This window comes from Hylaeus volcanicus, chromosome 7, assembly GCF_026283585.1.
Source record: "Hylaeus volcanicus isolate JK05 chromosome 7, UHH_iyHylVolc1.0_haploid, whole genome shotgun sequence".
Lineage (NCBI taxonomy): Eukaryota > Metazoa > Arthropoda > Insecta > Hymenoptera > Colletidae > Hylaeus > Hylaeus volcanicus.
Window position 1 is genome coordinate 6,927,604 of NC_071982.1, and position 11,591 is coordinate 6,939,194.

The window sequence follows — 11,591 nt, forward strand, 5'->3', positions numbered from 1 at the left end:
AGTGAGTTATCTACCTCGCATATAATGTAAATTTCAGTCAAAAAAAAACGATTTTAATAGATAAACTAAAATGAAGCTAAAGCGATTTTAATAGTTAAGCCAAACATTAGGTGTACAACGATTTCATTTCTAACCATTCTAACAGCTACGAAAATTAATTACCCCCAACGGTCAACTAATAAACAAATTTAATTTCTGTCGAAGTAATTCATCGTCTACGGAAAATCGCGAAATGGACTCCGACTTTGGCGCGTGGGGTCATCCGACACGCGCGACTCGTTTTCACGCTTCCAATTTCACGGGTTTCGAGGGTAGTCGAGGTTTTCGCGTCACGTTTCGAGATCCTTCGCCGGCACGAAAACTTTCGTTGCCCGTAGGACAGAGAGGGGGGGGGGGGTGTAATGTAGGGTGGAGTATAAAGAAGCACTCGAGGGACTCTCGCATCCGAGCGAACGATTAATACGGATCGTGATTAATTTTAGGTACTGCAAGCGATAACCGTGCCTTTATTGTCTACCAACCGGCGACTGGCGCGCGATTATCGTCGTTATTATGTTGTTACGCGTTATTGGCATGATTATCTCGGTTATTATGCTGTTACACATTATCATGCGGCAGCGGGCCCGTGTTTATGCGAACGTCGAAACAAATCTCGATGGAGTAGCTATACCGGCCCCTCTTAGTCACTCAAATGGCCGATTTAAGACTCATTCAACGCGACTGGCCGGCTCTATTGACCGTAAACGGTTACCAAAATTGACGACCGGTCCCCCGGTAACGAAATAAACAGGGGCAATTAAAAGGGGCATCAAGATCTGGCCAGCAGTCGATGTCACGACTCCTCCGTCCTCTCTGAACTCTCTCTTCTGATCTATGCAAACAATTCTCGGTTAAGAATAGAACAAATAGTTATTGTTTATAGTCCCATTGGCTCTTGTTCGCTCTACTGATACCAGATCTTTTTTTTATTGTTGCAGGAAAATGTACAACCGGCTGTCGCGGAAGTAAGTATTCGATCTCGAGTTGACTGTGGTAAGTTGCGTTCTGTCGTCTAACAATGTTGCGTCCTCAACATCCCCAGTGCAGGGAAGCAAGGCGTATAAGGAAGGCACAACGTACGTATACGACCTGGAAGGTACGTTAACGACGTCGGTCTCCGATGGTCAAAACAGCGAGTCCGTCGAACTGACGGCCACCGTTGAGATGTCCGTCAAGCCAGACTGTCTTCACCAACTGCGGCTGAAGGACGTCAAGCTCAACAAAGCGGTAAATTTCCTTTTCTCGAAGTATCTTCGAAATTTGTCAGACGGAGGGCTTGGAGCCAAAGCAAACCGTAGATAACGCATTCACATTCTGGCACAGAAGTTTTCTTAAAAAATCGTCTGTACTTTATCGATACAGAGCTCTGCTTTATCGAAAGAGTAGCGTGTCAGTGTTCTACCCTATCGATAGAGCGCCCTGCCTTATGCAGTGAGTCGTCTACCTCCCGTATAATATAAATCTCAGTCAAGAAGGAATTCTAATAGATAAAATAGATCTTGATTAATACTAATCTTGTCAAAATAATCTAGACCTACCCCGAACCTCACCTATCACAATATACAAGGCACTGTTTCTTAAAAATCGTCTGTACTTTATCGATACAGAGCTCTGCTTTATCGAAAGAGTAGCGTGTCAGTGTTCTACCCTATCGATAGAGCGCCCTGCCTTATGCAGCGAGTTGTCTACCTTACCGACAGCGTTCTACCCCATCGACAGAGTGGTCCATCTTGCCAAGGAACTGCTCTACCTTACCAACCCGATTTCATGTCGCTTTCGCAGCGTGTACAATCCACAAATCTCAAATTTTAGCCTCCGTCCACGCCAGACGTCGAGCAGTACGCGGTCCAGTTCAACTACCATGACGGGCACATCGACACGGAGCTGTGCACCGAACCTGGGGACTCGCAAGCCTCGCTCAACATCAAGAGAGCGGTCGTCTCCATGTTCCAATCGGCTGTCATGAAAGAGAGCGGCTCGGCGACTCACCACGAAGTACGTTTGTTGTTCGTCGAACAATTATCTCATCTAACCACTGTTTCCACTTACACGATCGTTTTTCCAGACCGATGTGATGGGCGCCTGTCCGACCAAATTCTATTTCCGCAAAGACGCCGACACGCTGATCGTCCACAAGACGAAAAACCTGGACGACTGCGCGTACCGCGAGAACGTGAATCAGGGCCTGATATCCGCGAGCGCCGACATGGCGGCGGGCGTGAAATCCTCGCCGCTGATGTCGTCTACGCAAGAACTCGAGCAGCACTTTGAACGCGGCGTCCTGAAGAAAACGTGGTCCGCAGATATCTACAAATTGAAACCGTTCAAAAATGGCGACTCTGGAGCGAGGACGGACGTACGAACGAGACTTACTCTGAAGAGCGAGAAACCGGACAGTCCCGCGGCAGCTGTGTCCGTGCCCAAGTCGCTGGTCTTCGAGGCGCCTCATCCAGTCCTCAAGTCATCCGCGGACGCCCTCGGTAACGCGTTGAAGGCGGCCAAGGCTGAAGTGGTCGGTGGGATGAAACAAGAAGCGGCTGGAAAATTCTCCGAGTTGACTAAGATCGTCAGACAGAGTTCCAAGGACGACATCCTCTCCGTCTACAAGAAAGTTCGCGCAGGAGGCAGTAAAGAGGAGCAGAAGCTCCTGCTGGACGCTCTGTGCCGCGCGGGAACTGGCGAGGCAGCGGAGGTAGTCGTGGAACTGATCAAGAACAAAGAAGTGAGCGGTATCCAGGAGCTGATGTTCTACGGAGGCCTCGCTCTGATAGGCCACGTGCATCTCCCGTCCATGGTCGCGATCACGTCCCTGTTGAACCAGCCTAATCTGCCGAGAATCGGTTACCTTGGAGTCGGACACGTGATCGGTAAGCACTGCCAGGATCATCCATGCGAAAACGTGCCTCAAGTGAAGGAGGCGTTGCACAAGATCCGCGAGAAGGTGGGCAACGGCAAGGCCAAGACCAGGGAGCAGGAGAATCTGGTGGTCTCAGCTCTGAAGGCGTTGGGCAACACGCGTTTCCTCGACGACCCAACCCTGCAGAAAATAGCGAACATCGCCGCCGATAAGAACGTCCGCAACCGCGTACGAGTAGCTGCCATCGAAGCCTTGCCCACCAGGTGCTCCATGAAGTGGAAGAACATCTTGTCCAAGGTCCTCGGCGACCTGGAAGAAGACAGCGAAATCAGAATCAAGAGCTATCTCTCGATGGTCGCCTGCCCCTGCGAGCACGTCGCCGCTACCCTTAAAGAGGTACTGAGCAAGGAGACCGTGAACCAGGTCGGATCCTTCATCCAGAGTCACCTGAGGAATCTGCGAGCGTCCACCGACCCGAACAAGCAGAGCGCCAAGGTCCAGCTCGGGCTGATCAAGCCTCGCACCATGTTCCCCGAGGACTTCCGCAAGTTCTCCTTCAACACCGAGGTGTCTTACAACGCGGAAGCGTTAGGGCTCGGCTCCACCCTTGAGAGCAACGTCATCTACAGCCAGAACAGTTTCGTGCCACGCTCCGCCAACCTGAACCTGACCACGGAGATCTTCGGTCGCAGCTTCAACTTCTTGAACCTGAACGCCCGCGTGGAGAACCTGGACAGAGTGATCGAGCATTACCTAGGACCCAAAGGCAAGCTCCGCGAAAAGGACGTGGACGATATGAAGGAATCCGCATCGACGGCTGCGGCCGACATCGAGAAGCAAATCAAGGATCGGTACAGCAGACTGGGACGCGGCAAACGGGACGTGAAGCAGGGAGAGTTGGACAGATTCGCGAAGAACGTGCACCTGAGGGGCAACGAGGTCGACCAGAATCTCGACCTGGACCTGTCCCTGGAGCTGTTCGGCGTCGAGCTCGGTTACCTGCAGTACCAAGGCGACAGCTCCAAGCTGAAGACGAAGATGATCGTCGACAAGTTCTTCGATTACCTCGACAAAGGCGTCGACATGGCCAAGTACATGAACTACGACCTGGAGAACTACGTTCAGTTCCTCGAGGCTGAACTGGTGTACCCTACCGGTATGGGCTTCGCGTTGGCTCTCGGTTTGACGGGGACCAGCGCGGCTCGCATGAAGATTAACGGAAAGATCGACATCCCCGCCTTCCTGTCGGACGCAGGGAACGGAGCAGCCAAGGTGGCCCTCGAGCCCAGCGCGTCTATCAGCGTCGTCGGGTCCATGGTCGTCCAAGGCTTGGGAGCCGAGTCCGGCATGAAAATCGTCAACACTCTTCACACGGCTACCAGCACGGACGTGATCCTCACCATGCTGGACGGCAAAGGCGTCGACATCAAGGTTGGCGTCCCTAAAAAGAAGCAGGAGCTGATCAGTATGAAGAGCGAGGTTCTGGTCAGCGGGCCAAAGCCGAACACGTACGTAGCGGCAAAGTTCGACAAGGGCAAAGAGTACAAGGACTGCTTCGATCAGCTGTCCCCCCTCATCGGGATAACCGTCTGCGGCAAGATCTCCTATCCCTACGAAGACATCGCCACCATTCACAAGAGGCCCATGTTCCCTTTGAGCGGGCCAGCCGAATTCGCAGTCACCGTTGAGAACAACGACGTCAGCAACTACCACTTCAAGGTCTACCTAGACGCCGACAACCCCAAGAAACGCACGTTCGAGATCCTGCTGGACACGCCCAAGAGCAAGACCAACAGGCACGTGTCCCTGGTCGCGGAGGTCGGCCTCGAGTCTCCCAAGTACGCCAAGATCTCGTTCGACTCGCCCGTGAAGAAGGCCTCCGTCGAGGCTGTCCTCGCTAACAATCCTCAGGAACGGAGCCTCACCCTCACCGCCAATCACGATCAGAATCAGTACTACGGGAAAATTGGCGTGATAGCCAGCGGCAGCAAGTACAAGCCCGTGTTCGAGTACAAGATGCCCGACCATATCGAGAAGCTAGCCAGCTCGAAGGTGGGACTCGCGCCGGGTCAACAGTACAACGTGCAGGGCACGGTGGACGTGACCGATTACGAGGGTGGTCAGAAGTTCGTGTTCGACAAGGTTACCCTGATGGCCAACGGTCAGAAGCTCCTGGTGATCGACGGTTCGACCACGTGGACGCCCACCGTCCTCAACGTTGACACGGACCTCGGCTACGGCGACAAGAATCTAGCTCTGAAAGTGAACGGAGAGAGGGACAAGAATGGCTGTATGCTCGTCATTTCCGCGTTGCCGTCCACAGACCCGAACATCGCGTTCAAATTCAAGTGGGAGGTGAAGAGGGAGCCTGGCCAGATGAAGAACACGGTCACGTTCGTCCACGGTCCCGATCCGAACTCCAAGCGCAACCGTCTAGCCTTGACGCAGAGCGCTCGCTACAATTTCGACCCGAAGAACTTCGATCTAGACCTGGCCAACGACTTGAGCTATCCCGTCGTGAAATTGAACGCGAAACTCGACCTGAACCTCGCCGTCAACTCCAAGTCGAAGAACACGTTCGGCACCAACATCCTGGTGGAGTACGATAAATTCAAGCTGGGCACGGAGCTGTCCGCCAAGGTGAACGCGAACAAGAAGGGCGACTACGACGTGAACGGCAAGGCCGCCTTGATGGAGAACGAGATCAGAGTGCACGCCTCACGCGTCGTCCTCGACGACCACAAGAGCAAGTTCGCCAACGCGTTAGTGTTGACCCCGGGTGGCAAGTACACCGCTGACGCGACGGTGACCTACGACGTGACCAAGAACAACGTCAACGTCCAACTGGACGGCGACGCGAACCTGAACGGGAAGAAGGTCAAGGTGGACTCCGGATTGGAGTGCAACCAACAGGCGATCAACTCTCGCGCGTTCGTCAAGGTCGACGGTGTCAAGTACGTCGAGTTTCTGCTCAACACTCGACGCTCCCCGCATCCAACGGGCAACCTGAACCTCAACCTGAAGAGCTACCTGACGGCCACGGGCCAGTACACCTACCAAAACGGCAAAGGAAACATGAACTTGAACGTCGACGTTCCGAAGATCAACCGCAAGATCAAGGGCAACGGAGACCTGACGGTGTCCGGCACTCAACACGTGGGCAACTTCGAGCTGCTCTACGACGCGGAGAAGGACCCCAGCAAACGCGTCAAGCTGTCCACCGTCTCCGACATCAAGAAGAACTCCATCGACACCAAGAACGTCTTGGAGGTTCTCGACAATAAACTGGAGCTCAACGGCAAGGGCAGTCTGAAGGGTACCTTGACCAACGGTGAGCTGCAGGTGGAAGGCGATATGACGTTGCCCAACGGACGGCATTTTGTATTGAAAGGGAATCGCAACTCCGTGAAGAAGGAGAACAAGTACGACGTTCAAGTAGACGCGGAATTGGCCGACTACGCGAAGAAAGGCGGAGAAGCGAGGAAACTGACGTACAACATCGTCGCCAAGGACGTCGACCTCCAAGCGTACACCTTCCAGACCGACGCTAAGCTCAAGTACGTCGGCGTCGACGGAAAGGACGTGCAGGTAGCGTGGAAGGGAAAGAAACTGAAGGACGACGAAAAGAAGGTGAACAACGTGAACGTCGAGGTGAGCGGAGCAAAGGTCCCGAAGAAGTTCCAGTTTCAACTTGGATCCAGCTGCGACGAGGACGAGACGACGTACGACGTCAAGTCGTCCTTGGGCGACAATCTGTCCTTGAAGGTGAGCGATCGGTTCTCTTCCTCTTGGGTACCAATGTTCCAAGACACTCTACTTTCTAATATTTGCAATATTCCAGTATATTCCAAGACGTTACAATATTCTACTTTGTAAATTGCAATATTTCAATATTTGCAATATTTCAATATATTCCAAGACATTACAGTATTCTACTTTGTAAATTGCAATATTTCAATATTTGCAATATTTCAATATATTCCAAGACATTACAGTATTCTACTTTTTAAATCGCAATAACCCACTGTATCGCAATATTCCCATATTCGGAATATTCCAATATATTCCAATATATTTGAATATATTTCAATATATTCCAAGACGCTACAATATTCTTCTCTTCAAATTGCAATATACTTTCAACGAAATTAAAGTCGCTACTTGGCCCGCCAGTTGCATCGGTCCATCGAGAGCTCATCTTCTTCTGATTTCAGAGCAAGGGAAAGTTGAAACAAGGAAACGACGAGAAGCCATGCAAGGTGGAGGGTATTTTGGACGTGAAATTGCCGAGCGACAAATTGGAGAACTTGAAGCTGGAGGTGTCTGGCAGCATGCTAGGACCTAACGCCAACAGGAATGAAATGGAGGGCGAGAGCTCTGTGACGCTGACGTACAACGGCGACAAGACGGTGAAGATGGAGTCGGAGTTGGAGCTGAAGGAAATTGACGGGCTAGGCGAGAAGAGCGAAGGAAAATGGAAATGCAATGTAAACGTTCTGCAGTTTCCACAGTTGAAGGTGGGAGGTAGCTACAAGTACTCTCTCGCGGAGGAGAAGAGGACTGGTTCCGCCGATCTGAACGTCAACTACGGCGACAAGGAGCTCAAGCTCAAGACGAGCGCTGACGATGTCCCGGAGATGGTCACTGTCAACCTGGAAGCCAAGTGTAACTTGAACTTCGACAAACTACGCAACGCCGAATTGGTCCTTCTCCACAAGGTATCTTATTCCATCCTTACTCTCTCGATCCTATTCTTCTACTTTGATTCCATCTTATTCTATTTCCTTTTCCAGATCTTGAAGAACGAAAACGCACGGGAAGCTGTTGCAACGCTCACGGCCAACGATGGGAAATACAACCTGAAGAGCGAACTCGTGCAAAAAGACGAGAACCATCTGTTCCAAACGGCAGCCAAGACACCATCGGGAGAAACAGGATTGATGTCCAAAGTGCAGAAGCTGGGACCTACGGAATACAAAGGTACAAAGCTGGAACGTCCTTCGTTTTGAATTCCGATATTCTGATATTTGCAATATTCCAATATCCGCGATATCGTTAATATTTAACAAGGACAGCGATTCATCTGCTTCCTGTTACAGGCGAATGGAAAGTGATCACACCTCAAGGATTCGCCGTTGCCGACGCGCACGTCGACCTGAACAGCGTCGACGACTTCATGATCAACGCGAACTTCGACAGCGACAAGATCGCCCGTCGTAAACTCCACGCTGAGATCGCCAACAAGCCGACAGCCAAGACAGGAAAAAGGATCGTCATCACGATCACCAGCGACGGCCAGAACATCGTAACAGGAAGGTACAACGTCGTAATCTTTGTTATAGCTCGACGAGTTTAATAAGATCCTCGAGGCGGCGTGCTCGATTTTGAAGACCGTCGAAGACGATCCCAGGGGATGACGACTATTTGCTAAAACCTACGCGCTGTTCTATTTAGTTTAATAGCTGCGCTATTGGTAAAGGCCAGGAGTTACGTGGGATTCCGGGCATCTGCGTCACGATGCAGGGATCGAAACTGCTTATCCACTGACAAGGAGAACGCAAGACCTTCGAGTCATTGATTTCGTTGAGATCCTGTTTCTCAAAGTATAGTATTATAGGGCCAGACACTTGATACGTTCTTAGCTGCTTACGATCCAAGTTTCAATGTTGGAATAAAGAAGGGTTTTGCGATTGTTGGTTGGAAGCAAGATTGTAACTTAACGATAACGTATCAAAGTTGTAGGGTGCCAGGTTTCGTTTCCGCACGGATGGATCTTGTCTTTTTTCGAGCAATCTTATTTAAAATAATTAGATTTTGTACTTGACGCAGCAACTAACATATCGTAATTTGACGAGAGGGCATTGTAGCGTCTTGGAATATTCCAAATATTGCAATTATTGAAACATTGCAATTTAAAAAGAAGAAACTTATAACACATGAAAATAGTAAAATTTAGGAAGAAGAAAACTGCAATATATCGGAATGTTGGAATTTAAAATGAAGAAACTTTGATCATAAGTACCTAACAACGTATCGAACGTCTGACCCTAGAACGCTATATTTTCATAAGCAGGATGACAAAATCTACCAGTATACACAGTGTCGATGAAATCAGTGGCCCGAAAGTCTTGCGTTCTCGTTGCAGGATCTACACGCTGGTTTACCTTGCGTGCAAGCGAGGGGCACAGGGAAGACAGTGCTGTGTACAGTGCTTCCCTGTGGGAATCTCTCGCAACATCCAGCCTTCCCCAACGGACCTAAGAAGCCCTGTGATCTTATTTAACTCGTTACTTTCTCACTCGCTATTTAAGAAACTAACCAAACCATGACACCAGACTCTAACGATCGCACTTTCCACCAATCATTCGCTTGACTATCCTGGTTCTTGACTGTCTAACGATGTTCTGAACGTTCGTGAACTAAGACTGCAATATATATCCAGCACGAGCTACAAAAAGCGCGACGAGGAGGGAAAAGTAGTGGTAGAAGGGAACGGAAGCTTGAAGGTTGGCGACAACACCAGGAGCTCTTCGTTCAAGTACACCCGTCAACAGTTGACCAACAAAAAGGACGGAGAGGTCGGCACGGCCATAGTCCTGAACGCTAACTTCGGGCCCTCCGCCATCGTGGGCGAGCTGAAGCTCTCGAATAAGGAGATCCACGTGTTCGAGAGCTACTGCGAGCAGAACAAGGACTGTGCTCACTTCAAGCTCCAATCGATCCTCGACACCGCGAGTGAGTGGCGATTCGATCAGACCGCGATTTCGAGACTCCGTTCGGACACTTGAGATTTGATTTGAATCGTTTGCTTTCAGACCCGTCCGCGCTCAAGCACCAAATCACCGTGCAGGTTGACCTGAAGAAGTTCAACGTGCCCGCTGAATTCGGACTGAAAACTATCACCGAGGCGAAGGCACCCGCGTTCGACCACACCACGAACCTCTACCTCCACACGACGAAGGACAAGTCCGAATACACTTACGTGGCATACATCCATCCGAAAGAATCAGGTATAATACGGAGAGCCAACTCGATGAAATTTATGAAACTAATCGTTCCAATCACTGCGCATTAGTGTTTTAAAGAAAAGAATTATCAGAATTAAAAGTTCCGTTTAGGTATAAGAATATGGCTGTCAAAATCGAAGCTCTTGATATTAACATTAATATTAACATCGCACTTTTCCATTTTTCATAAAAATTTCATAGTAAACATTTTTTTTTCGCTTCTTCTTCGGAAAATCAAGGAGAAACTCTTCTTCTACAGACATATTTTTGTAGGGAATTAAATGCCAATTTTAGTGGTAATTTATACCGAAAATTTGTTAAGGTGCACAATTTCGTCAATATCGCAAAAGTAGATTCAGCATTTATTAGTAGTGAATCTCATGCTTTGCAAAAGAATTCATGTACATCTTTTTGATAAGACTGATAGTTGTATATTCAACTGTAATATTAAAAAATAGGTCGCATTAAAGGTAATTCAATTTTTGACCAACTATAACTTTGATACAGTTAGCCATACGGAATTTCGACAACAGACCTTTTTTGAAGAGCATTTAATTCCCTAAAAAAATACGTACGTAGATTTTCCGTACGACGTATCGTTAGCTAGTTAGGAAAATCAAAAGAAGGAAACGAAAAGTTTCCTATGTTATTCTTATGGAAAATAAGATATTTGAGCTCTTAATGTTAATATTAAGAGCTGAAATTTTAATAGGCGTGTTCTTATACCTAAACGAAACTTTCAATTCTGCTTAAGAGAAAAATTAAGTTCCTTTCTTAACATTAACAAACAAACTCTTAAACCTAAATGAAACCTTTAATTCTGTTTGAGAGAAGAAAGAAATTTGTTTCTGACCATCCTACTGCACGGTTTTTCGTTCTCGATTACAGCTTCCATTCTGACTTTGCCTTCGCGCGAATTGGCAGTCATTCTGACGTACGATCTACCGAAAACCAAGCACACAGGAGCATGCAGACTGGACCTATCCGTTTTCCTGGATAGAAAGAACAAACCATCCGATAAGACCAGTTTGTCTGCTAGCGGAGATATGACGGTCGACAAGAACAGTTTCTCCTTGAACGGGGAGACCAAGTTCACCTATCCGACGCAACCCAAGGTACAGATCTAGCCCACCGGTTCTCTACAATTACACTACCAGCCGATAATTTCGATACATCACTGTATTTCTGATCTTTTTCTTCCATTCTCGAAATAGACTAATCGTATCACGGCGAACCAAAAGTTCGTACGTTTTTATGTTGTTCCAGTTTGTTCAATTGTTTGAAGTCATTAAAATTACTTTATATGTTACATATCATTTTGTAGCCTTTGAAAAGCTCTTTCATATTTAATTACTAGCTACGTTAATTTATTGATCGTTTAATTTTCTTTTGGTTTTAGTAAAATCGTGGAAAGATTTTTGAGATTCGAATACTTTTACGTAACTACCGGAAGCAAGAGTTTCAAGCTAAGCAACATAGAAATTATTATACAGAGTGTCCCGGAAATGTTGGAAGTCCTTGAAAGGGCTGGTTCGGGGGGTGATTTGAAACAACTTTTTCCTTAGCGAAAATGTTGCCCGAGGCTTCGTTAAGGAGATATTAACAGAAAGCTCCGACCAATCGGAGCGCGAGTACGCCGGAGCGTAGCCTATACTACTCCATCCGTCTGGCGCGTAAAGTATACTACT

General features: G+C 48.5%; 1 protein-coding gene across 2 annotated transcripts in view; it reads left to right on the forward strand.

Annotated features, from left to right (window-relative positions):
• Positions 1–11,591, forward strand: part of LOC128879973 (apolipophorins) — a 38,510-nt gene that overhangs the window by 20,302 nt on the left and 6,617 nt on the right. Inside the window, exons 2-11 of one of the 2 annotated variants that reach the window (XM_054129554.1) lie at positions 978–1,004; positions 1,082–1,266; positions 1,852–2,034; positions 2,105–6,661; positions 7,111–7,614; positions 7,690–7,876; positions 7,996–8,212; positions 9,321–9,631; positions 9,712–9,906; positions 10,792–11,018. In XM_054129554.1, coding sequence (XP_053985529.1) covers positions 978–1,004; positions 1,082–1,266; positions 1,852–2,034; positions 2,105–6,661; positions 7,111–7,614; positions 7,690–7,876; positions 7,996–8,212; positions 9,321–9,631; positions 9,712–9,906; positions 10,792–11,018 — 6,593 coding nt within the window. The remainder of the gene's footprint in view (positions 1–977; positions 1,005–1,081; positions 1,267–1,851; positions 2,035–2,104; positions 6,662–7,110; positions 7,615–7,689; positions 7,877–7,995; positions 8,213–9,320; positions 9,632–9,711; positions 9,907–10,791; positions 11,019–11,591) is intronic. The other variant, XM_054129555.1, reaches the window with a different exon arrangement.